Source organism: Canis lupus, chromosome X (assembly GCF_048164855.1).
Source record: "Canis lupus baileyi chromosome X, mCanLup2.hap1, whole genome shotgun sequence".
In the NCBI taxonomy this organism is placed as follows: Eukaryota; Metazoa; Chordata; class Mammalia; order Carnivora; family Canidae; genus Canis; species Canis lupus.
In genome coordinates, this window is record NC_132876.1 from 92,069,840 (window position 1) to 92,096,619 (window position 26,780).

Consider the following 26,780-nt stretch of genomic DNA (forward strand, 5'->3'; position numbering starts at 1 on the left):
AGGTTTTGGCCTTTGAGTATTCCTTCTTTCTTCTAAATTCAAAATGGATTTCAAAAAGTAAACAAAAAATTCAGACTTTTTAGTTGATCTTTATATGAGCACAGTCAGACTCCAGTGCCTCCCATACTGCCTGAAATGGAGTCCCAATTGCTTGACTTCAAAACTGATTCCCTTTCCAACTTATAGTTGCTTTTAGATGGATTTTATGGGATTAGACCAGCACACTCTAGTGATTTGATGGGTCAAAGGATACTTGTACCTCCTCAACTTCACATACTAGAAAATTCTCAGTGGAGGTGGCTACCTCATTGCTTGTTGAAGATTTTACAGTAGACCAAAGAGTTGCCTTTGCCAGTTTGCTGGGATGTTTCCCATTTCCTGCCTGCCTTTAGATTCCATTCGCAGTCCCTTGCTCAGCATCTCGTTGAAGAGTGGTAATCTAGGAGACATCTGCATTCCTGCTCTAAAAATGCCCATATCTTGCTTCCCCGGTGCATCCTAAATGATGAAAAAGAGTCCATACTTGATTTGATTTTGCAGCGTATAATTTGAATGTGACATGACAACCGTACATCTAGGAAAAACTTTCAAAGACTGATACCACCAAAACAATTTACTGACAGCTGTTGTAAGGGATACAAAATAGTGTGTTTCCATTTTGCCTTCTCTTTGGATAGGCTTCATGGGAATACATGGGTTAAATAAAATACTTTATATAAATCACCCAGGACAGTGCCTCAGGCAGTGTCTGTTCACTAAATAGTGGGTTCTTCTTCCTTACAAGCCACAAGTGTTTACCTGTGTTAGGGCTCACTGGTGTCTACTTTAGCCAATAAGGCTGAATAAGTTGGTGCTGTACAGAGCTGCTCCTGCGTGATGAAAGGTTGGAGAAATCACTGCTACCTCATTTCATTTACCTTTTATTTGGCCGTTTCCTCCTTACACTGGACTTGAATCTGCTCATCAGAGTGGTAGAAAATTGCTCAGAAAGATACAAGGGTGTGTACTTCCTTTTTCACTGGCCCATTGTTTCTGGGAACTAGCCTCATCCCTGCAAATGGGGACTGGACCAGCTCTACCAGTCCCTGCCTTGCAAACTGTCTTGCCTTGACCCTGGGGCTTACTGATGACTTAAGTTGCTGGAGGAAGGACAAACAGAGCTTGGGGCTGGGAAGGGGCCAACATGCCAGCAGGCTCCTGTATTGACAAGTTGCAGCATCCTTGACAGCAGCCAAGACATAGAAGTGGGGATTTGTGTTTGCATCTGGAATTTCTGAGCTTTGAATTCTTGGAACAGAGGATTCTCAAAAGAAACAAGGACACACATAGAAATATCCATATTCATCTCTTTGTTGGACTCTAGGTTAGCAGATCAAGACCATCAACTAGCAGGACAATTGTACTGGGAATAGAATGAGCCTGAATGCTGTGTCCCAGGGCTGAGGTGGGGAGCAGCAGATGTGGGATGTTGCAGGCACTAGAGGGAGGAGAATGTATTCTCCTTTTATTTATTTATTTTTATTTTTTAAAACGATTTTATTTATTTATTCATGAGAGACACAGAGAGGCAGAAGGAGAAGCAGAGGGAGAAGCAGGCTCTATGTATGGAGCCCAATGTGGGACTCGATCCCAGGACTCCAGGATCGTGCCCTGGGCCGAAGGCGGGAGCTAAACCACTGAGCCACCCAGGGATCCCCCTATCCTCTCCTTTCAGTGAATACTGCATCACCCCCAGGGACATCTAGAGTTCCACTATGTTATGACTTAAAATGGCTCTGGTGGACTCTTCAAGGGATTTGATTACCATTTATAATATGGATTCCAAGGGAAACCCAAGTTCAGATTAGAAGCAACTGACTTACAATTGCATTTTTGGGCCACTGCCATCTGTAGGTGAGGGGCACTTGGGCTCCCCTCTCACCAGTGCCTGAAATCTTGGCAGGGTTACAAGCTACTCTGTGTCTTTCTTTGGGCAGAGGGCTACATGTGGTATTTGTTGAATGATGCCAGAACCCCATTGATACTGCCCTCACTTGCCTGTTCTATTACCTGAAATTTCCCTGTGAGTTTCTAGAATGAGAAGGAAGCCATTTTGGGAACCCTTTGTGTAACTGGTTGTGTTAAGGCATTCTATAAGTATGAGAGTGAATAAATGCCTTACTTTATATGTTTAGCAAAGATTACTCTGTTTCATTATCAATTTGGGATCCCTAGATAAGTTCTGTAATGTAGTTATTTTCAAATTCTTTGCTACCTGCAGAAGAAAACATATTTTCCATCACAATCTAGAATACACACATACATGCACACTGTATGTCATCAAATCTAAGACTCTTCCGGTTGTCAGAGGCACCATTATTTTAGGTACCACTAGAAAAAAGCAGTGCTAATTACATTATGCCCTTCAGTTGATTATAAAGATCATCATCATGAGTTCACAGCAATTAAATGTAAAAGAGGTGCTTTCTAGGGAAAGCACCTGGGTGGCTCAGCGGTTGAGCGTCTCTGCCTTTGGCCCAGGGCATGATCCTGGAGTCCCAGGATCGAGTCCCATGTCGGGTTCCCTGCATGGAGCCTGCTTCTCCCTCTGCCTGTGTCTCTGCCTCCCTTTCTGTGTGTCTCTCATGAATAAATAAATAAAATCTTTAAAAAAAAAGGTGCTTTCTAGAATCAATGAAATATTATGTGTATAATATATGCATATGTATATTACTGAAACAAAAGTTTCAAAACTTTTTCTATGTATAGTGTGTTGTAAGTATTTACTGTTTTTTTAACCTATTCTGATCTAATATGTTTTATTAAAAATAAAGCTGATCCTGGTAGATTTGCTCAGCAACACACATGTGTTGTGCTTTTGGGCATGGAGCCCAACATGGGACTTGAACTCATGACCCTGAGATCAAGATCTGAGCTGAGATCAAGAGTTGGACACTCCACCAACTGAGCCACTCAGGCACCCCACACACACGTTTTAAAACTGAGCTGTGAAAAACAAAAAATAAATAAAAATAAAACTGAGCTGTTGTATTGCTTTAAAATAAGGAATTGGAGGTGATATGTTGAGATTGATATCTTATTCCAAACCAGATGCCATGCCGTAGGTCGTGGCCATTCATTTCATTCAAATGTGAATAGATGGCCTACTGTTTAAGTCACAACTCTTGATGGCAAGTCACAGAAACCCATCTTGAACTAGTCATGGCAAAAGGGAGATTTTATTGTTTTATGTAAAGGCAGGGGTATGCTGGTGGGCCCAAGGATCCTGGAGCCAAGGACTCAAATACTGTGAGCTCTATCTTGATCTCCCTCTTCCTCTGTTTTGTCGCTGCTCTTCTCTGGTGACTTCTTTCGCTTGACTTGGCATTTTCTCTGAGACTTAACTTTTGTCATTGGCAACTACAGGCTCATAACTTCCTTATTTTACCACTGGAGGAGAATCCTCTGGAGGATCAGATTGTCCCAGCTTGGTTCATGTGATTGTCCCTGTGATCAGTGGCTAGGATAAAGCCATCTCCCCTAGAACCACATGGGTGGCATGGAGAATGATGTAATTCTCCAAAAGGAGGGGACCTTCTCCAAAATGAGACCCCTTCTCATTTCACATAGAAGAACGCAGTACATACCCCCCACACCTAGACCTGGGTAGCACCAGGCATTGTGTCCTAGGGCTTAACCTCTCCCAGCAAGCATTGTGCAAGGCCTGCCAATGAGCATTTGGAAAACCAGAATGGCCGTCGGTTCAGCTCCACCTTCTTTTTTGGCCCAGAGCTCACATCTCTCAGTAAAGATAATAATAATTGACAGCAGCCCGTATGTGACTGTCAGTTCAAGGGCACTTAATATAAAATGGATGCTTGCAAAAATCAAGGAGAGAAACGACCCCAGAAGAAACCATTCAACCACCTATCCTGGGTGGAGCTGGCTAAGTAAATCATGCATGAAGTTTTCAAGTTGAGTCCAGGTTTTCATCCTTGGGTGCTTATGCCCCACTCTCTGCCAGGAAACCAGAGAATGTTGCAGAAAGGCAAAGCCTCAGGTTTAAGCTGAGCAGGGCTACAGCCTGTCACCTGCAGACATTCTCACAATGTTCATGTGAGGGCTGTTGCCTGAAGTGTCTTACCTCATAGTCTCGTCTCTCCCTCCGTGTGTGTGTGTGTGTGTGTGTGTGTTCTCTCTCTCTCTCTCTCTCTCTGCCATTTAATCTTTTTTTAAAAGATTTTATTTATTCATGAAAGACAGAGAGAGAGAGAGAGAGAGGCAGAGACACAGGCAGAGGGAGAAGCAGGCTCCATGCTGGGAGCCCGACGTGGGACTCGATCCTGGGACTCCAGGATCACACCCTGGGCCAAAGGCAGGCACCAAACCGCTGAGCCACCCAGGGATCCCCTCTGCCATTTAATCTATATTAAAATATCATTAGCTGTACATTTATCTTTTTAAAGGATGGATGGATGGATGGATAGATGGGTTTATTTATTTATTTATTTATTTATTTATTTATTTGAGAGAGAGAGAACAGGGAGGGGAGGGGCAGGGGGGGAGGGAGAGAGTGTCTCAAACAGACCCTGCACTGAGCGTCGGGCTCAATCCCAGGACCCTGAGATCACGAGCTGAGCAGAAACCGGGAGTGGGATGCCCAGAGGCTGTGCCACCCAGGCGCCCCCTCATTAGCTGTGCATGGAAAGGCTTGCTGCCTACCATTCTCAGTGCACCCTGCCGCAATTCTATATTATTTTTCTAGTATATTTTCTGAGTCCTGCTATTCTCACTTTTGCCATGATGTGCCAGAATTTTGTAAATTATACCGCTGGTTGAGTGCCAAGAGTGATGTACCAGTTGCCACTTTATTTGGGTAGCTTTCCTGAATCTTAAATACAGTATCTGTTTCTGTAGGTACAGCCTTCATCATGGGAGATGGGTGTCTCCTTTTGACGCTGGCGGAACAGCTCAAACAGATCAGTGGTGTGTAGGCTAAAGTCTGAGGGGAAGAACCCTTTTGAGGGCCTCTTGGTGAAGATGTACTTTGTTAGTTTCATGGGGACAGGAAGAGGATCTGAATCCCCACCATATTCCTTGAGGAGTCTGATGCTTAGCTGGGAAGACAGACTAGAACCACATGGGTGGCATGGGGGCACATCTGAAATGGCTTCAGAAAACCCAAAGCAATATGAGATCAGTCCTGATTGGAAAATGTGAACAGAGCATATCAGTATGAATAGGATTTGAAGTAAAGATTAGAGGGGTTCCTGGGTGGCTCAGGCAGGTAAGCATCTGCCTTTGGCCCGGGTCAGGCTCTGTGCTCAGCAGGGAGTCTGCTTCTCTCTCTGCTTCTCCCCCTCCCCCTGCCCATGCTTGCGCTCTCTCTCTCTCTCTTTACCTGTCTCTCATGTTCTCCCTCTCAAATAAATAAATAAAATCTTTAAAAAATAATAAAGATTAGAAAAGACAAACTAGGGCGCCTGGGTGGCTCAGTCAGTGAAGCGTCTGCCTTCAGCTCAGGTCATGTTCTCGGGGTCCTGGGATCGAGCCCCGCATCAGGCTCCCTGCTCAACAGGGTGTCTGCTTCTCTCTCTCCCTCTGCTGCTCCCCCTGTTTGTTCTCTCTCTCTCTCTCAAATAAATAAGCTCTTTTTTTAAAAAAAATAAAAGACAAATTAGAACAACCAGGCTTTGAAATAGCTTTGTAAACAGGCAAGGGATTACGAAGGGTGGGAAGGGCTTTTCAGGTCGGTTGTGCAGAGAAGGCATGATGACTGAGACCAGTGGTTGTGAAATTGCGCAGGATTTATGGTCAGGAGAGTTCACTTCTTCTTTCTCTTATGATTGATATCTTATTCCAACCAGATGCCATGCCATAGGTCGTGGCCATTCAGATATCCATGATATCTGCTTCATTCCCAGAGCACAGAGTATAGTCATGAGTAAGGTAGCAAGAAGCCGCCACCCTGCCGGCTTTACATTCTAGTCCTTGGGTCCTAGGTACCTCCTGGGCTGGTAGGGAGGGCTGCAAGGGGCGATGGCGATGAGAGAAGCTGGTGGAGTTCAGTGCCGCACCATGCTGATGGTTCATTACCAGCTGGAGGGCGAGGAGGTGGGCAGGTTGATTCACTTGACTACAGTGACCCCCCAATCCAGCTTGAAGGTGGGGGTGTTGGCAGGGAAAATAATTCAGAAACATGTCCTGCACTCTACCGTGCACTCCCTTTTACAGATGAGCAAACTAAGGCTCAGGAAAAGGTTTCCCCAGTCGAGAACATAGTAGAGGAGCTGGTACCAGGGCTCTTCCAGCTGCATTCCTGCCACACAGGATGGCCATGGGCAGCTGAAGAAACTCCGGACCTGCTTGACTTCTCATGGGATAGGACATCCATGTCCTGAACAAGGCAGGGGAAAGCAAATGCTTCCGTCACTGCTCCTGGAAGCCTTTCTCAGATAGATGACCTTCATTTTGAGGGAAGAAATAAAGAACTAACAAGGCAAAGCCATCACCTGTGGGTTTTCGAAATATTCAGAATCACTGTTTTTCCCATTATTTTCACTAAGACCCATAGAAAGACATATATTCTACTGTGGCCTCTCGTTAGGGTGAATATACCATTTAGTGTCCACTTTTGCATGTGAAAAGGAGTGCTGTTGATAATGCTGGGACAACAGACACAAAATAAGACTGTCTCATGCAAACTGGGGACAGCCTACCACACACATACCCCCACATAATTGAAACAATGGTTGTTCAAAGCCCTATTCATCTTTAATACATGTAACAAGCTGTGATACTGAATTTTTTAAAATTGAAGCCCAGTTGACATACAATGTTACATTAGTCCCCAGTCCAGGACATAGTGACTGGACGAGTCTATACATGATGCTGTGCTCACCACAAGAGTAGCTAATACAAGAGTATTACAATACCATTGACTAGGGCAGCCCCATTGGCTCAGCGGTTTAGTGCTGTCTTCAGCCCAGGGCGTGATCCTGGAGACCCTGGATCGAGTCCCATGTCGGGCTCCCTGCATGGAGCCTGCTTCTCCCTCTGCCTGTGCCTCTGCCTCTCTCTCTGTGTCTCATGAATAAATAAACAAAATCTTAAAAAAAAAAAAAAAAAAACAGGGATCCCTGGGTGGCGCAGCGGTTTGGCGCCTGCCTTTGGCCCAGAGCGCGATCCTGGAGACCCGGGATCAAATCCCACGTCGGGCTCCCGGTGCATGGAGCCTGCTTCTCCCTCTGCCTGTGTCTCTGTGCCTCTCTCTCTCTGTGACTATCATAAATAAATAAAAATTAAAAAAAAACAATACCATTGACTATATTCCCTATGCTGGACCTGTCATCCCTATGACAGATTCATTCCATAACTAGAAGCCTGTATCTCCCACTCCCCTTCACTCATTTTGCCCATTCCACTCCCCCCTCCCCTCTGGCAACCATCAGTTTATTCTCTGTACTTCTGGATCTCTTTCTGCTTTTTGTTTGTTTATTCATTTGTTTTATTTTTATTTTTTTAAGATTGTTTATTTTAGAGAGAGTGAGCAGGGGAAGGGGCAGAGGAAGAGGGAAACAAGCAGACTCCCCACTGAGCAGGGAGCCCCATGCCAGGCTCGATCCCAGGACCCCAAGATCATGACCTGAGCTGAAACCAAGAGTCAGACGCTTAACTGACTGTGCCACTGAGGCACCCTGTGTTTGTTTTATTTTTTAGATTGCACATATAAATAAGATCATATGGTATTTGTCCGTATCTGAATTATTTCACTTAGCATAATATTCTCTAGGTCCATCCATGTTGCAAATGGCAAGACCTCATCCTTTTTTTTATGGCAGAGTGGAATATTACTCTATAGGATATAATGTAATATACATAATATACAATATACATATGAAGATGTGGTATATATATCTAGCACATCTTCTTTAGCCATTATCTATCCATGGATACTTTCAAACCCTGACATTTTCAATTCTATTTCCCTACAAAAGTACCATATGACCCATTAAATTGGGTTACAGGTTTGAAACAACTCTAGTTGATTGTTGATACCTGTCGGGGGCTTGGGATGGCAATGGGGAAAGGAAAAGGTGGGGGGGCATGTGGTGAATTGAATGTCTGAGATGTACTGTAAACTTATCCCATCTGAACATTTTGATAAACATTCTCCCCCAAGAAAAACACCGGTATTAAACGTTTCCTTCGATTTATTCCTCATGATTAGCAAAAGGTTCAGATCGATCTCTCTGGATCCACTTGTTGCACTTGGAATAGGCCTCATCTTAGTGTACGTGCCCTTCCATCCCCACCCCCTTTTCTTAGCTTTGGGCTTCCTTCCACTGATTTAGAGGAGTAAGGCTTCCAAGAAAAAGTGGCCCATTTATCATTTCTGACCTTCTGCGTATTCTTTCTGGGCCTGCGTCTTCAAGCTGAAGCTGATGCTCTTGTAAAGCATTTTCTCCGTTCCGCTCCTTTAAACACACACATTTATCCACAGCTCTGGATATCTCTTGCCTGTCTCAAAACTTTGCCAAGACCTAATAGACCAGGTCCTGCCTGCCAGTCAGGCCTGTGGGACTCCCTCCTGTGGTTCTTCAGTGCCCCCCGCCCCCATATATTTAGAAACCTTGTAAATTTACCCATGGAGCAGAGAAGGGTTACCACTCTACCCTCTGTCTATCCTTCTTCAGGGTCCCCCAAAGTGTTCGAACATCAGATGTGCTACCAAGAGCCACAAAATGAGAGGCTCAGGAGTAATACAGCAATAAAATAACTTTCTGGAGGTTCCCACTTTGTGAGGATTTTTAGATTAGGAAGGCACATAGGGGATCACAAGGATGTTCCTGCCTCAAAGGATAAGTTATGGTAATATAACAAACCTGAAGGTCACTTTTTCCTAAAGCAAATGTTATCATCTGCTCATCTGAATCCATAGACTAAATTTGACAATAGTTTATTTTACTAGAGAGGATTGAGGATGTGGCTTTTCCGGGTGGTTATTCAAAAATAAAAGTATTGTGTGCGCACACACACACACACTACATAAGATGGTTTAGATGGAGGAATTTGAAACACAGAAAACTTTGGCAGCACTGAGATTCCTGATGGTGCTTAATGCACTAAAAAAATTGTTGAAAAACACATCAGGCCAGATATAAGTTTGTCACATTTTCATCTTTTTCTCAGAAGCTCATTTACATGCATAGCAGCTCAGGGCAGCAGCAGCCTAAAATATATACACACTGAATTAAATAGAAGATGTAATTATGAGGCATCAAATAAAAAGCTTGTAAAACAAACCAAGGATGGTGGTAATGATTTTATTTTAATAGAGTATCTTAAAAACATACACATATGCCATTCAACCTTTACAGCAGCCCTATGGGGCATGGCCAATTGGGGTATTTTAATGTTAGGGAGATTCAATGGCTGTCTTACCTTGGTTCCCTGGAAGCTGAGTCTGTGGCGTGTTGATGGACTGCTCTCAGGGGAAACCTCTAAGTGAGGGTGGGATGCAAAAAAGAGCCAAGCAAGGATACGGTCTCAGGTAAAATCTAGCACCATAGGATGCTTGAAAACATGCATTCTGCAGGTTTGCACCCCCTCACCCCATCATCCATCTTAGAGAACGCACATCCCAGTCTACCTTCTGGGTAGAACCAATGATTCATGTCCTTCCCACATGCAAAATACACTCACCCCCTCCCCATGTCCCTAATGTCTCATCCCATTATAGCAACAGTTCAAGACTGAGAAGCTCATCATCTAAATCAGGTCCAGGTGGGTTTGAGCCCCCTCAGACCTACCTTAACTATAACTCCTTGAATACAGTTCTTCTCTATCAGGAGACCTATAAAACGAAAGAGCTAAGTTATCTGCTCCCCATGCACCCAACCTGCAATGGTGGAATAGGCATAATACTATAGACATTCCTTTTAAAAATGTGGTTAAATGGGGGGCACAAAGTCATCACTGTTGTATAGAAATTCTGAATCGAGCTGCCCCAGTTTTGGTAGTTACTTAGTCATGCCTCACAATCTGGAGAGAATCTTTTTTTTTTCTTAAAGATTTTATTTATTTATTCATGAGAAACACAGAGAGAGAGAGAGGCAGAGACACAGGCAGAGGGAGAAGCAGGGTCCCTGTTGGGAGCCCGATGCAGGACTCGATCCCAGGAACCCGGGATCAGGACCTGAGCCAAAGGCAGATGCTCAACCACTGAGCCACCCAGGTGTCCCTGGAAACAAATTTTTTGTATATTTTTTTCTTGGAGTTCAAGTTGCCAACATATAGCATATCACCCAGTGCTCATGCCGTCAAGTGCCCCCTTCAGTGCCCGTCACCCAATCACCCCATTCCCCGCCCACCTCCCCTTCCACTACCCCTTGTTCGTTTCCCAGAGTTAGGAGTCTCTCATGTTCTGTCTCCCTCTCTGATATTTCCCACTCATTTTCTCTCCTTTCCCCTTTATTCCCTTTCACTATTTTTTATATTCCCCGTATGAGTGAAACCATATAATGATTGTCCTTCTCTGGTTGACTTACTTCACTCAGCATAATACCCTCCAGTTCCATCCATGTCGAAGCAAATGGTGGATATTTGTCATTTCTGATGGGCGAGAAATATTCCATTGTATACATAGACCACATCTGTCCATCTGTCGATGGACACCGAGGCTCCTTCAACAGTTTGTCTATTGTGGACATTGCTGCTAGAAACATTGGGGTGCAGGTGTCTCGGCTTTTCACTGCATCTGTATCTTTGAGGTAAATCCCCAGCAGTGCAATTGCTGGGTCATAGGACAGTTCTATTTTTAACTCTTTGAGGAACCTCCACACAGTTTTCCAGAGTGGCTGCACCAGTTCACATTCCCACCAACAGTGCAAGAGGGTTCCCCTTTCTCCGCATCCTCTCCAACATTTGTTGTCTCCTGTCTTGTTAATTTTCCCCATTCTCACTGGTGTGAGGTGGTATCTCATTGTGGTTTTGATTTGTATTTCCCTGATGGCAAGTGATGCAGAGCATTTTCTCATGTGCGTGTTGGCCATGTCTATGTCTTCCTCTGTGAGATTTCTCTTCATGTCTTTTGCCCATTTCCTGATTGGATTGTTTGTTTCTTTGCTGTTGCGTTTAATAAGTTCTTTATAGATCTTGGACACTAGCCCTTTATCTGATAGGTCATTTGCAAATATCTTCTCCCATTCTGTAGGTTGTCTTTTAGTTTTGTTGACTGTTCCTTTTGCTGTGCAAAAGCTTCTTATCTTGGTGAAGTCCCAATAGTTAATTTTTGCTTTTGTTTCCCTTGCCTTCATGGATGTATCTTGCAAGAAGTTGCTGTGGCCAAGTTCAAAAAGGGTGTTGCCTGTGTTCTCCTCTAGGATTTTGATGGAATCTTGTTTCACATTTAGATCTTCTATCCATTTTGAGTTTATCTTTGTATATGGTGTAAGAGAATGGTCCAGTGTCATTCTTCTGCACGTGGCTGTCCAATTTTCCCAGCACCATTTATTGAAGAGACCGTCGTTTTTCCAGTGAATAGTCTTTCCTGCTTTGTCGAATATTAGTTGACCATAGAGTTGGGGGCCCATTTCTGGGTTCTCTATTCTGTCCCTGGAAAGAATTCTTTATGGTTTCTACCTTCTGGGCTCATGATTCCACCCTCTGAGCATTCTTTCTTTTTTCATGAAAGGTCACACCTATTGGCAGCCAAGTGGTTCTGTGAGCCTGCTTCCTGACAGAATTCTGGGACCCCAAAGACCTCCCCTCATTCTGTAATGTTCTGTCCCGTCAGTCATGCCAGGGATATTTCTGCATATATAACTCGTTAAGGACATCATGGGTCACCTGTGAATCCTCTTGAAGTTCACTCCACTAGACAAAAGCCATACCCACACATTTCATAGCTACAAACTCTTTCCTCTTATTTGGTTGAGAGGATCTATGAGACAAATCCTGAATATCTTCCAGGGGCCTACTGTATGATTGAAGGGGCTCTGAGTCACCACCTTGACTTAATGAAGGGTTTGACAGTCATATCTTTCGCTTCATCTTTAGACTGTGTTTTTCTGGCAATGCCCTGGATTTGATCTTTGTTCACAAGCCACCCAAATGTCCTTTACACTTAATTGTGGCTGCAGTGTAACCCCTTTGGCAAATCATTTGCTCGCACTAAATTATCTGGCTCTCACAAATAAATACCCTATGGCTTTCAATAGTACAAAACGCCTTTTTTCTAGGGCTCCGGGTGGCTCAGTCGGTTAAGCGCCTGGCTCTTGATTTCGGTTCAGCTCATGATCTCAGAATCGTAAGACTGAGCCCCGTATCGGGCTCTATGCCCAGCGTGGAGATTAAGATCCTCTCTCTCCTTCTCTGCAATTCCCTCCCTCAAAAGATAAAATAAAATAAATATAATTTAAAAATGCCTTTTTCTAAACATCAAGGTCTCTCTAGGATTGTCACATTTCAAATTTATGTACTGTAGCTATACTGAGTAGGGTAAACCATGCCAGACACATAAGCATAAGGACACGTGATTTATGTGTCATAGAAACTTAAGGGGATTTCTCTCTTTTCTTCCAACATTTGGTGACTACCAATTCTGAACCATATGCTAGGTATATAAGGCATATTAAACATGGTTCTCACCACTGAGCTAGAGACATAATTTATCACCATGGTTTTCTTTTTAAATTAAGTCTAGACCTATGCTGTCTAATATGGTAGTTACTAGCCACATGTGGCTGTTAAAATTAAAATTAAATGAAATAAAAACATGCTGTTCCCCAGTTGTACTAGCCATATATTTCAGGTGCTTAATGACCACATATGGCTAGGAACTACCCTCTTGGACAGCACAGATATAAAACATTTCCATCATTGCAGAAATTTTTCTTTGACATCAAAATCTAGAGGAAAGATAGTAAAATATAATAAAGTTAAGCATTTTTCTCTGTTTTATTTTTTAAAAGATTTTTTATTTGTTTGTTCATGAGACACAGAGGCAGGGACATAGGCAAAGGGAGAAGCAGGCTCCCCACAGGATGCCTGATGCAAGACTCCATCCTGAGACCCGAGGATCATGCCCTGAGCCAAAGGCAGATGCTGAAACACTGAGCCACCCAGGCATCACTATCTCTGTTTTAAATATATTTGTCTCTTCTCCTATACAAAACGAGTCAAATATCAATGTTTCTTCAGTAAACATTTTAACATACTTTATAATAAATAATGCTATACAACTGTATAGTTCTTAATACTTTTTAGATTGCAGACTCCTATTAAAATCTACTGAAAGTTAGCAACTTTTCCCCCAGAAAAGTGTATTCATGTACCAAAAGGCATGTCTGATTACAGGGGTTCATGGACTCCTCACACAAAGCCCTTCCATTGATCCTCTAGGAGGCCTGGCACTCAGATTAAGAATCTCTGCTGTTCTTAGGGAATAGGGAATTTAATTTTGCTGCTGACTTTCAGTATAAAATTGATGATGCAGTTTGCTATTTAATATGATAACTTTTGATAATAATTAGAATAATGATGATGAAGGGAAAAAAAATTCCTACAACACATTAAGAATGCAGAGCTGTCTTCAAAATAACTAAAAACTAAACCCAACCCTTTGGGCTAAAAATATAACACAGAAGCAGCAAATCTGTCCATTTGGATCATGTGTCACAATCAATAACGAAATACATAGTTTTAGCAAATTGGCTCCATTTTTATTAGTCTCAATGCTTCCCCTCATCCACCATGAGAAATCTTTTAGGGTGATAGAAAGAGCATTCCACTATCCTTCTAAAATCTAAATGTCTGATGTAATTCTAATACATATAACAAATATTTCTTAAGAGTGACTTGGTGCCTCAGTGATATGTGGACATTCAGAATGATAGGGTGGGTCTCGGTAGACCAGAAAGACCCTTATTTGAACTTTGGGGGAGAGGAGTGTCTGTTTCTTTGGAAATCTGTTGAATTAGATGAAGTTTCTGCAAGGAGAGCAGAATTATAAATGGAATTGGCTCCAGGTATGGCTGAGGGACAGAATCCTTCATGGCACTGAGTTTCTGATTTCTGAGCCAATGTAGAATTTGTATTTGTGTGGAAGAAGCACTGAAGCATTCTTTCCAAAGAGTGGTAATCTGAACCATATGAGGACTGATTAATGGTTGGCGTAATAAAACCTCAGTTAACCAGAATTCTAAAGGGATAGACTTTCATAAATTAAGAAGAATGTGTTGAGGAACCTTTCTCTCTCCTCCCGCCATCCCCTGCCTTTTCTTCTTTTCTTTCTTTTCATTGTAACCCAGTGGAACATCCCCAATATGTATGAACCTCTTTTATTGCTCATTAAACTTTAGTAAGTAAAATCTACTGCATGTAAGTTAGTCTTTGGTCTTATCGTATCCTTCAGTATGTCCATTTTGTAGACTGGTCGTTATTTTTTATAGAAGTTGATGTGTGACTTTAGGCTGATGATAAACTGGACACTTTCAGAGAGGGATGGCTGATGTCCATGTGTTTTCTTTTCCCTTCTTTCATCCCCTGTCAGTAATAGGCAGCACATTTCCCATTCATTTGTGTATCAGTTTGGATGCATTCAGCTGCAAGTGATAAACAGTGCTATTCCCCAAAGCTTAAACTGAAAGGACATTTATTGTCGACCTAACAAGAAGTCTGGAGGTAAGATGTCTGAGGTTGATTTAGTGGCCCCGTAAGGTCACCATAGACCCCAGGCTCTTGTTATCCTTCCACTGTACCATCCCTAGCTGAACATCTTTAGAAGTCCCAACATCTTATCTCATAGTTGCAAAAGGGTTGCAGTAGCTTTGGGCATTCATCCTTACACAACAGCTTCCAAAGCAGGAAGCGTTTTCTCCCTGTGCAGTTCTCTCTTTTATCAGGGAGAAAGTCTTTCCCATGTTCCCCAACCCCCCCAAATCAGGCTTCTTCTTACTGGTCATTGACCAATCCCAGGTTTCGTGTCTATCCCTGCAACAGACATTGGCAAAAGGGCAATGTGTGACTTAAACTTACCATCGTTCATTTCCTGGGGAAGGGCATGTTGCTGCCAAACGTGGCCTGGAGGTCTTTTAGCAAGAAAAAAAGAGGAGAATGGCTGCCAGGCTGGCAGTCGGCAGCTTTTGGTACACCGAGATTTGTCTTGCTTTTGGGGGGCCCACTCTTCCCTGGCATACACCACGAGAAGGCCATTAGCTGTTGGCCGATCAGTGCTAGGGAGAGACAGACTCGTGGGTTCGGATCTAAGTGAAGGTGGATAGAGCAATGTATGCGGGCTGCTGCTAATCGAGTTGCTAACCAGGGCAACCTCTGCCAGGATTCTGAATTGAGATAATCTGCAATGTCTGCTTTGCAGTCTCTAATTTAAGTAAAAACTCTAGTGAAAAGGCTTGGTTTGGGTTTGAGTAAGCTCTCCAGAGAAACAAATGAAGAGGAGAGCATAGTTGCTTTACCTCTGCCAGGGAGAGTGCTGCATTCGGGTGGTCATTGGACACCCTCCTTGCGTCTCCTTCTGGCTCATTATAAAGATTTCCTCACCATGTGACCTGGAATTTTCTTCTCTTTGGGCAAACATCTACCACTTTTCAAATGACACTTGAGTTTCAGAGCTTGTGGTCTTGACTTGAACTACTACAACACGCGGAGTTTACTCCTGACACCCCTAGAGGCAATGAGCAGCGGGGTGGAAGCTCACTGTGGGAGTTATGTGTGTGCAGCTGAAGGCGGAGGTGGGGGAAAACTCAAAACCCAGAGTATAGAAGGCCAGCTTCTGGCAGCTGGTCCTGCACTCGCTTATGCGGCAGTCCTTTGAGACGTCTATCAAGGCTTTGGGATGTGAAAACTTGCAGTAGTGTGGAATGAACAGGAATATTAAATGCCACAGTCCACCAGGTCTAGTCTTCAATGATTGTTCAGTATGTTTTTGTTAGAAATTTTAAAGTAATGACATGCTCAATGGAGACAACCTGCAAAACATAGAAAAGGGGAAATTTTCACCCAGGAGTTCCGCTCGAGCATGGAAGTTTCTGGTATGTTCTTCCAGACAGCTTCCCCATTTCTTTCTTTTTCTCCCTCCTTTCCTTTCTCTTTTCCTTTTTCAAATAATGAAGTATTTCAAGTATAAGAAAAGTATTCATCTAGACTCAACTGATATTCACATTTTCCCACATTTCCTCCAGACCTTTTTTTTTTTTCTGCTAAGACATAAGATTATCAGTGGCCCTGTGTATGCGTTTCTGAGTTTCTTCCTCTTCCTTCCTGCCCGGAGGAAACCACTAATCTGAAGCTGATGTGTATTTTTCTAATCCATTATAAGTTTATAGTTTCCATATCTATGGAAAACATAATAGTATTTTTTTTGTATTTTAAGATGTTATGTAATTGATATCACATGCTATATTTATCATGTAACTTGCTTTTGTTCACTGTCCATCATGTGTTTGAGATTCCACCTTGTTTCATGTAGATTGAGTTCACCGATTTGAACTTTGACAGCTTTCTATCATTTCAACACACCACCATTTATTTCCAGTAATGGTTTTATACAGTTGTTTTTACTACCGGCAGTGCTGCAATGAGCATTCTAGCACACGGCTGTTTTTGCATTATGTAGGAGCCCCTGAGGAATATCTCTAAAAGTGGGATGGCTGCTTTGAAGGGTAGTTTCAAAGGCAGTGCACAGGATCTCTTCCACGTAGTTGTACCAATTATATTCCACGGGCAGATCTTGAAAGTTCCTGTATCACGACATCCTTGTCAGGGAAGGTTGTGGCAGTCTGATGAGTGTGAATTGGTATCTTGATTCTATTGTCCTGATTACTAGTGAGGTTGAGGATTGTTTCATATTAATGTGTTGCAGCATTTGCTTCAAATCCAGGAGTACTTGTTCGTATTTGCTATTTTTCCCCCATTGGACTGTTTCCTTTATATATCCTGGATAATAATTCTGTATTATATGTGTTGCAAATATTTCCTCCCAGTCTGGCATTCATCTTTAAACTTTGTTTATGTGTCTCTTATTGCACAGAAGTTTTACGTTTTAGTGTGGTGAAGTGTAGCAATATTTTCCTTTATAGGTTATGGTTTGTACGTTTAATTTAATAGTCTTTCCCTACCTCATGATCATGCAGACATTCTGCATTTTTCCCCAAAGTTTTGGCTTTCAAATTTAGGCCTATAAATGCTTTGGAAATGGTTTTTTGGTATGGTGCGAGGTAGGACTCTTATTTTTTTTTCTTTGTATGCATATCCATTTAATCCTAGCATATTTATTGACCTTTACCCCCACTGATTAGTAATCCTACCTTATGGTATTACAAGTTAGGATTATAAGTAATATATATATATAATACTATATATATAAGTAATATATATAATACTATATATAATATATAATACTATATATATAAAACACTGAATATATATATGTTTTATATATATATGAATATATATATGTTATATATATATATATATATATATATAGAGAGAGAGAGAGAGAGAGTATTCCATATATGGTATTATGGTATTCCAAATTTGACACATGCATGTTGCTATTATATATATATGTGTATATATATTCAGTGTTATACTTTATTCCGTGTATAGTTTACAGTATCTTCTTTTCTGCTAAGCTGTATTTCACACACATTTCCCTATTTCAAACTTGATTAGTGGATATATTGTTGATAGAAGATAACTTATTTGCTGATTCCCCTGTGGTCAGATGTTAAGTTTTCCCTATAATAAATAATATATGATGAAGGTATCTTAGAATGTTAATGTACCAGCAGAATGGGGCTGTGCACCCCAAGTGCACCCACCTCTCCAATAGGTTCTTTCCCTTCTCTATGGAGAGTATCCCCCTGCCTTGTGACTACACATCTCGAGTTATTTGTCAATGAGGGAGTGTTGTGATGGTCACAGAGATGGCCCGACCAGCTCTCCCTTCAAGGAAGGACAGGTGGTCTCAGCTGGAGGCAGTGCTGGTCTCAGCCAGTCATCAGCTTTCAGCCCCTTCTGAGATCACCTCTGTGTCCGGAGTGCTTTGCCCATGTTCGTGTCCTCCCAACGTGGGCCATATCCAGTGGCTGATCGAGGCAGGGGTATAAAGGCTCAGCCATTTCAGCCCAACCTGAGAGACTGTCATTGGGCTCAACTTCTCCCTCTGTCCAAACCTGCTTCTTTCTTGTCCCTTTCACAGATGTTGATGATTGATCCTTAATAAACCTCCTATGCCCTGAACTCCATCTCAAAAGCCACTCCCCCAAGAACCCAACCTATGACAGTTGTTTTCTTTGCTTCCAACCAGGAATAAGTCTAGAACCTCTTACTGTGTAGGTAGATTGTATGACTTGGGGGAAGAGGGAAGCACTCTTAATATAAGATCAATCTCTTAGGGAGACAGAACATGAGAAACTCCTAACTCTGGGAAATGAACAAGGGGTGGTGGAAAGGGAGGGGGGCAAGGGGTGGGTGATGGGCACTGAGGGGGGCGCTTGATGGGATGAGCACTGGGTGTTATGCTATATGTTGGCAAATTGAACTCCAATTAAAAAAAAGAAAGAAAAAAAAGAAAAAAAGATGAATCTCTTGACAATATGAGATAGGCCATATGGAGTTGAAGAATCCAACAACTGTTAGAGCACTCCAGTTCAGCTCTGAATGTGGAGAGAAACGGGCAGGGTGGGAGGGGAGGGACAGCAGATTCTGAACCGCTTCTGATATGTTCAGAATGCATTTTGGAAATGAAGCTTCTTTGAGTTACATGCATAATAAAGTTTATTTTCCATTGTGAAAGTAATACATGTTTATAGTAGAGAATTTAAATGAGAAAGAAGAAAAACATCCAATTACCATAGCTCTTCTATGCATTGTTTATTTTGAACTTGATTGTTTTACATTGTTGTAAATCACGCAATTTGTGTAATTTTGCTATAACACATTGCTCACTTAGTGTTATAAGCTTTTCCCACACTGTTGTATCTTTTTATAAACATTTTTAATGGCTATATTACATTATAATCCAATGAATGTCCTTTGGTTTATTTAACCATAATATTGACTGTTTGGTCTGTTTATAGTCTTCTGCTATTCTAAGTGACATCAGAAAGAAATCTTTGTGTGTAAAATTTTTTCCTATATTTAATATCCTTTCCTTGGGATAGATTCCCAGAAGTGGAATGCCTGGATAAAGGGGTTTGAACATAGGCTTTTGATTCATGTCGCTAGATTGCTTTCCTGAAGAGTAATACTGGTTTTCATGTTCACTTTTTGATATTGAGGAAAGAGCAGTTTGTGTAACTTTGTACCTGTTGTGGTGGCTAGAGACCAAGTGAAGAATCCTGGAGCAAAGCAGAACACAGAACTTCTCTAGTTGGGGAAATTGAGGCCTTTTTCAAATGGATATGGTCCAGGCTTCATCAGCTTCCAACATTGAATTTCCACTCTACCTCTTGTCCAGAATACATGTGCAGTGAGGACCGTTACTGACTCTCTTATCCTGTATGGGGATTTGAAAAGCCTCATAATAGAGAGTATCATTGTCCCTGTCTGTTATGCTTGCACGTCCCTGTAGGTAAATGTGTGACCAAGATGGTGCCAACTCCATGGTCCGTGATCAAACCAGGAAGTCTAGAGGGAAAGATATGTAAATTTAAGATTATGGTTTTGAAGTTTGGGCCCTGGTACCACTTTAAAGATTAAGAATCTACCACTTACTGGAATCCAATACTTAATATTCTAAAAATGATTCAGTTCCAACTTCAAAATGAGTTTAAATTTTAAAATTAAATGCAGATTTTCTCTCTGAGGCTGTGGTTTTCAAGAGTAGCAAGACTCATCAAGAAATTCTGCTTTAGCGATGCCTTGGTGTGAGGCTCGAAATAAACATCCGGATTGTTGATTCCAGCCCTCATTTCCTACAAATATACCAAAGTAGCTTTGTATTTCTTTGGTCATTAAGATAAGACATTTGCTTTGCCTCCTTATCCTCCATCCAAATTCATTTCACAAGATGGACTGATTTTCACTCAGTTCTATTGGGTTTTCTTTAACTGCTGGAGAAACCATAGGCCATGTCTGAGTCACACACATTTTACTGTGTCTCCCCTGGCATGAGATTCATATACATTGGCATCTTCTCAGAGTGAAGTTGACTTTCTATCCTGAGTCTAGAATTTCAGTTGGCACGTGGTGATTCCAAAAACAGTTGGAGGCTCATTTTGATTGGCTCTGGCAATCTCAGCCCATCCAGGTTCACTCTGAGAGGTCCCTTGTCCCCTCATGAATGGCCACAGAAGCTTTCACTCTTGGCTCTGCGTTCTAATTGCCCTTCTTGCATGGACTGTGCCAAAGCAACGCTTCGAAATATTCGTCCATATCGGGTGGCTTTTCTTGCTGCAGTTTCTGTTCTTTTTTTATTGTAGGATCTGGAGACTCACCGCTAGAAGACGATGAAGTCGGGTATTCACACACTAGATATAAAGGTGAATGCTTTGCTTCTGTGCTAATGAGGACCTGCTGATGCCAGGAGAACTTTCCTTTTTTGCCCTGCAAGAGCAGACTATAATAAAGTGACCAGCCAACACATTAAAGTGTGAATTACCTGTCCAGAAAAAAATATTCAAAAACTAATCAGCTTATATTCCCATTTTTTTAAAAAAATGAAGAGAAATGAAAGAAAGAAAAAGCATGTTGAATTTTCTGAAGTGCTGACCTTCAGCACCCCAGTGGTCATTTTATTCTCTTTAGTCTCTTTACTGTCCTTATTTCTGCAAAGCCAAGCTCTAGCTGATGAAAGTGAAAATCAAGCCATGACTTCTGCCTGATTCATACATTACAGCTAGAATGGTCCAGAACAAACCCCCCAAGGTCAAATCTGGACCCTGTGCTGCTAATGTACTGAGATGAATGGAGAATGAGAAAACTTGATTTTCATAAGCTCATTTCATTGTGCTCTTCCTGAGTCCAGCTTGGCTCCCGAAATGTTTAAGTAAAGTGTGTTGCCCAATGACACTTTAATCTAATGACAAAGAACTCCATCTCTACACATTTCCAGCAATCCGCCCCCCTACCACGTATAAAAAGCCTAATCAAGAAACTTCTATGCAGGCTCAGGTAAGTATGTCCACAAATATTTCTACTGGTGAGTCATTTCTCTGAAGCTCAGCCCTGGGAAAAGGGAAGGGAGGGAAATTTAGATGATTTCTCTCTGAATCCTGGTTCCTTTTGCAGTGGAGGAATAATTTGAAGAAAAATTGGTTAATAAAGTTCTGTTGTGGCACTTTTCCCAGGAAATTTGCCCATAGTCTAGCAAGAGGACACTGCCCTGGTCTGTTGTGATATGTGTAAGCTGTAGGAGAATCAGGGTAGTACTGGCCAGCCTTTGGCTGCAGAGAGTCCTTCAGTTGTTTTCCACAGAAGTGAACAATCTAACATAATGACTGGTGCCTATGTCCAGGTGTGTTTCCCACCATGTTCCACATTTTCTTATGATTTGTGAATGCAGATATTCATTCCTACCCATTACTTCTATAGTAATTGCCTCAGGAATCAACCAATCAAGGAAAAGACAAACTTGTTAATTAGATGTTTGGGTTAAGGAATATTCTGATTCCTCACACTTCCTTAATTAATTGAGGGTTTGAAAAAAATTTTTTTCTTTGAGTTACTTGTTGAAAAAGCTTCCTAAGATGCCTATGTGCACATATGGCCCTTCACCTGTACAGTAAAAGTTGTCTAGTGTCCTCGGCTCATGGTTCCCAGCGTTCCTGCTCACCTCACAGCAGTGTGATTGTGGGAGGTAGACCAGATGGATAAAATATGTGCCTGTCCTATGGCTTTAAGAAGAAAAATTCTTAGGAGATTGTTTTTATTGTCAGTTTTCTTAAGTTTTTTTTTTGTTTGTTTTTTGTTGTTTTGGGTTTTTTGGGGGTTTTGTTTTGTTTTGTTTTAGTAATCTCTACACCCAACCAGGAGCTTGAACTCACAACCCCGAGATCAAGTCACCCACTCTACCGACTGAGCCAGCCAGGCACCCCTGTTGTTTTTTAAGTTTTAATACTTTAAGCTCACATCAGTAACCAGGGGGTCAGCTGTAGGTCCTCAGGTCCCTGCACAGTGTCTGGCACAGAGCACATACTCAATAAGTGTTTTTGAGTTAAAGTAAAGAAAAGAAGGAAGTGAAATGGAATTTACTGTGACCCCAGAATGTGGCAAGCATTGCTTTTGATTCTCTTTTGTGGAATGCCACTGTATAGTCACACACTGAGGCGTGCAGGGCTAAATGTTATTCCTTATTCAGAGATGAAGGAAACAGAGATTAGAGAGGGTAGGTGACTTGCCCAGAGTCACACAGCTAGCTGACGTTGCATTTCGGTCTGAAATCCAGACGTTTTATTCTTTTTAAAAGATTTTATTACTTTATTCATGAGAGACACAGAGAGAGGCAGAGACAGGCAGAGGGAGAAGCAGGCTCCCTGCAGGGAGCCCGATGAGGGACTCAATCCCAGGTCTCCAGGATCATGACCTGAGACAAAGGCAGATGCTCAGCCACTGAGCCACCCAGGTGCCCCAAATCCAGACATTTAACTGAATGTCCAGAGTTTGCTAGTAGCTCCTAACGGATCTGCTGTAAGACACTGTCTATCCCAGGAACTCCAGTTAACTGGGATGCTTATCACTTTAGCCTAGGGGGATGAAAAAGCTTTGCTGAATAATCAATTTAGATTTCTCCTGAAATAAACCCTGTCTTAATTGAAGCAGCATAAGATATGTTTTTCACTAAACCTCCGTGTTAAGTGTTTTGCCCATTCACTTCAACTCATGGCACTTTCATGCATTTCAGATTCAAGTCACTCACTACCATTTTAATTATTGTTACTGAAGAGCTGTTAAACTGTCAAAATATCTTCCATATATTTGTCTTGGAAAGTAATATGAAAGAAATTCCTTTTGCAAATAAATGAAAACAAGATTATTTTCCCTACGTGTTGACAACAGCATAGCTTTTGGATATGCAGCCAGCCCTTCTAGGAGGATTTGAGGACTCAGAATATGGGGCATAATCTAATTGCACTGAAAAATACTATAGGAATATAGAAATATAGGAATTTGTGATATATGTATCCTCAGGTCATTCTCTACTGGATATGCCAGCCTTAAATATTAGTCCTGGGTACATTTGTGGAAAAGCCAGCCATAACACGTGTGCTAAAGTGAAGGTATGCTGCTTCATTTTAGCTTCCTCAAGAATCGTGTCCCTCCTGAAAAAAAGTCCAGAAGCTGAAGGATGTGGGTGTTTTCGATATTTGAGTGAAAAACAGGTTGAGAATTGGAACACTTTTCCCATTTTTACATCAGTGGAGTTGTGATTGGGACCCAGAATGCACAAAGGATTTGCCTTCGGCTGAAAGGGTCATGGGAGTTGGTTAGGAGAGACTACCCAGTCAGCAGTCAGAAGAGGGAGTGTGGAGGCAGGCATGGGTGGGAAGTCGGAAAGGAATAAGGGTATGAATTCTACAGCTTCAAAGTTAGATGGGACTTTGAAAATAACTTAACCCACTCCTGTCGCTTATAGATGAGGAATCTGCTTCCCTGAAAAATGTAGTGAGTTGTCCAGAGTTGCTAGGAGATGACAATGTTGGAATGGATGCCTCCTGGGGCTCTTGCCTCTGCCCCACATTGCATGCACCATACTCCACTAGCTCAGTGCGTTTTCCTCCTCTCTCTCTCTCTGTGTCACCTGAATTCACTCCTCCTTTGCCACTCTTCCCCAACCCCTGGTGGGGACTCACTTTCTCTCTCTGGAGAGAGAGGCAGTAAGGGGGACCCAGTCAGCAAGAGGAGAGGCTGGTGATGGGGAGCAAGCACAGAAGCCTTGCAGTCTAGAAGGAGAACAGGACACGCAGGGAAAGTAAGAGGAATGAGGCAGTGGGGAAGGCATTGAGGAGGGGTGGGACGATGATACAGATAAAGAGGTAAAATAACAGGTGATTTTTAAGAATTTTAAGAATTTTTAAGATTTTTAAGAATACCATGAAGTCCTCTGATAAACTATAAAAAGTGCTTCTCTGAGATTGAAAACAACAGATGTATTTTGGAGTTTCCTTGTAGGTGATCTTTCCTATTACATTTGGAAAAGAAAGAAAAGAGAGAGAAAGAGAAATACACCTCACTTCTAGTAGTCACAGAAGCCAGTAGGTTTCAAATCTCAGTTTTGTTTGAGTGGCAGGCATCTGTGGATTCTTCCAGAATTTATCTTAAGATCTTTTGATGATAGAAGAAATATCCACAGCTTAGTCTGCTAAGCAAACACACCCCAAGGGTGTCTCATTTACCTGTGGTCTGGAAATCTCCCAGTTTCATGGCTTACCTGGAGCCACCGCCAAAGAAAGAACCAACACATTTAAAATCAGCTCGAGAATCCTTTTTTTTAAGATTTTATTTATTTATTCGTGAGACACACACACACACACACAGAGAGAGAGAGAGAGAGAGAGAGAGAGAGAGAGGCAGAGGGAGAAGCAGGCTCCCTGCAGGGAGCCCGATGTGGGACTCAATCCCGGGTCTCCAGGATCAGGCCCTGGGCTGAAGGTGGCGCTAAACCACTGAGCCACCCGGGCTGCCCCAAGAATCCTTTTATACTTAGAAGAAAATAATGGAGACATGTAAGGTTGTATTGTACTTCACTTCAGGGTTCAGATTGTTCTCATTTAAAACTGTTAGCACATGCAGTGTGTGTAAAGGCCAGGGGAAGGAAACTTTGTTCAAGGAAGGCCCGTAGGCCTGAGGCAAGCTCCCGCAGGCCTGTGTCCACATGGTTGAACTTAATCAGCTCTAGGCCAAGCCCACAGGACATGACTTATACCCTGAAAATCCAGGGAATAGTTGCTTGAGTCCTGATCTTAAGACCCAGGTGGCAGCTGTCTGCAAAAACATTATATGATGAAAGTATTAGCCAAAGGAGTTGTGAAAGCACAAAAGTAAAAAAAAAAAAAAAAAAAAAGGAGTCTGTGCACAAGCCCTGGACATGACTTGGTCTTCATGGCTGAGAAGCAGTCAGACACACGTCCTCAGAAAACTCCTTGGAAAGTCCAACAAGGTGTCTGTCCTCCTCCTTGGCCACATGATGGCGCACTCCCCCCGCTCACGGATGGCCCAGGTGCCAGGGCGGCGGCAGGGGCCGGGCAGCCGTAGGAGGGGCCTCCTGTTCTCGGCGCTGGGGAGCCTGCTCCCGGCGGCCTTGGGGAGCTCTGGCTCTGCTCCCCATCGACTATGCGGTGGGCACAGAGGCAGCTTCCCCACGCGGGAGCCAGCCTTGCCCTAACGATTTTAGGGCTCAGGGAGCACCTTCCAAAGGCGGGGAGAGGCGCTGATTTATCAGAAGCGCTGTGCTCTGGGCAACCACCAGACCAGAATCAAAACACCCTGGAATCTGGTCATTTCGGAACTTTGCCACTTTTGCCACTCTCTTACCTACATGGGGCATAACTGGGGACATCTGAAGAGGGGAGTTTCTTCCCTATGGGGAGCAACTGTTCTGTGATTTTTAAAAAATATTTCATTTATTTATTTATTTATTTATTTATTCATTCATTCATTCATTCATTCATTCATTTATGAGATCACAGAGACATAGGCAGAGGGAGAAGCAGGCTCCCTGCGGGAAGCCCGATGCGGGACTCGATCCTGGGACCCCTGGATCATGCCCTGAGCCCAAGGCAGGTGCTCAACCACTGAGCCACCCACGTGTCCCTGTTCTGTCATCTTAAGCCAAAATTATATCCCATGGCAAAACCCTGGAAATTGCAGCTTCATGCACGTTAACTAAAATAGTGTGATGAGTTTTTACAGAGAATATGTGTGCAGATTTGGGAAAAGTCTAACCAATTATTGATTCCCTTGCCATTATGTATGGATGGTTGGGGTCAGGGTTTCCAATGATATCAGTTGCCCTCCAAAGAATTATGTTGTCTCCTTAAGGAAAATACCCAAAGGAACAAGCATTTATTGAACATGTGCTATGTGCTGGGCACTGTGCTAGGTGCTTGATATGCATTAGTGGGTTGTTGTTTTTTTTTGTTTTTGTTTTTGTCCTGCTAAGAGCCCCTGTGACAGAGCTATAGGTATTGACTCAGAGAGGCTAAGCAACTTGTCCAAAGTCACACAGTTAGAATGCAGGAATCCAGATCCACAGTCAGATATGTCTGACACCTAGTCCTGTGATTGTAACCTCCCTCCCCCAGAGACTCCTTAAAGACTCCTTTTTTTAAAAAAAAAATTATTTATCTGTGTGAGAGGACACAAGCAAGGGGCAGAGGGAGAGGGATAAGCAGGGAGCCTTCAGTGGGGCTCAGTCCCAGGACCCAGAGATCATGACCTGAGCCACAGACAGATGCTTAACCAACTGAGCACCCAGGGGCCCCTACCTTAAAGACTCCTTAAAAGATTCTAAAATCTGGGGCACAGCCAGCCAGGGACTTTGGAGAATGAGGAGACATATTTTCTAAAAGTGTCATTTCCTATTTCTCCCCCCTCCTTTGTTTCCGATACCTGCAGACACCCCTTGGTGCTCCCCCATCAAGGTGAAGTATGGGGATGTGTACTGCAGGGCCCCTCAAGGAGGCTACTACAAAACAGCCCTGGGGACCAGGTGCGACATTCGCTGCCGGAAGGGCTACGAGCTGCATGGCTCTTCCCAGCTCGTCTGCCAGTCCAACAAGCGGTGGTCCGACAAGGTCATCTGCAAGCGTGAGTAGCCCAGCCATGGTGGGTCCCTG

At 42.7% G+C, this 26,780-nt stretch overlaps 1 protein-coding gene across 2 annotated transcripts in view; it reads left to right on the forward strand.

Annotated features, from left to right (window-relative positions):
• The window catches only part of SRPX (sushi repeat containing protein X-linked), a 112,366-nt gene that overhangs the window by 31,965 nt on the left and 53,621 nt on the right, over positions 1–26,780 (forward strand). The window contains exons 2-3 of one of the 2 annotated variants that reach the window (XM_072815156.1): positions 20,427–20,486; positions 26,560–26,751. In XM_072815156.1, coding sequence (XP_072671257.1) covers positions 20,427–20,486; positions 26,560–26,751 — 252 coding nt within the window. The remainder of the gene's footprint in view (positions 1–20,426; positions 20,487–26,559; positions 26,752–26,780) is intronic. The other variant, XM_072815157.1, reaches the window with a different exon arrangement.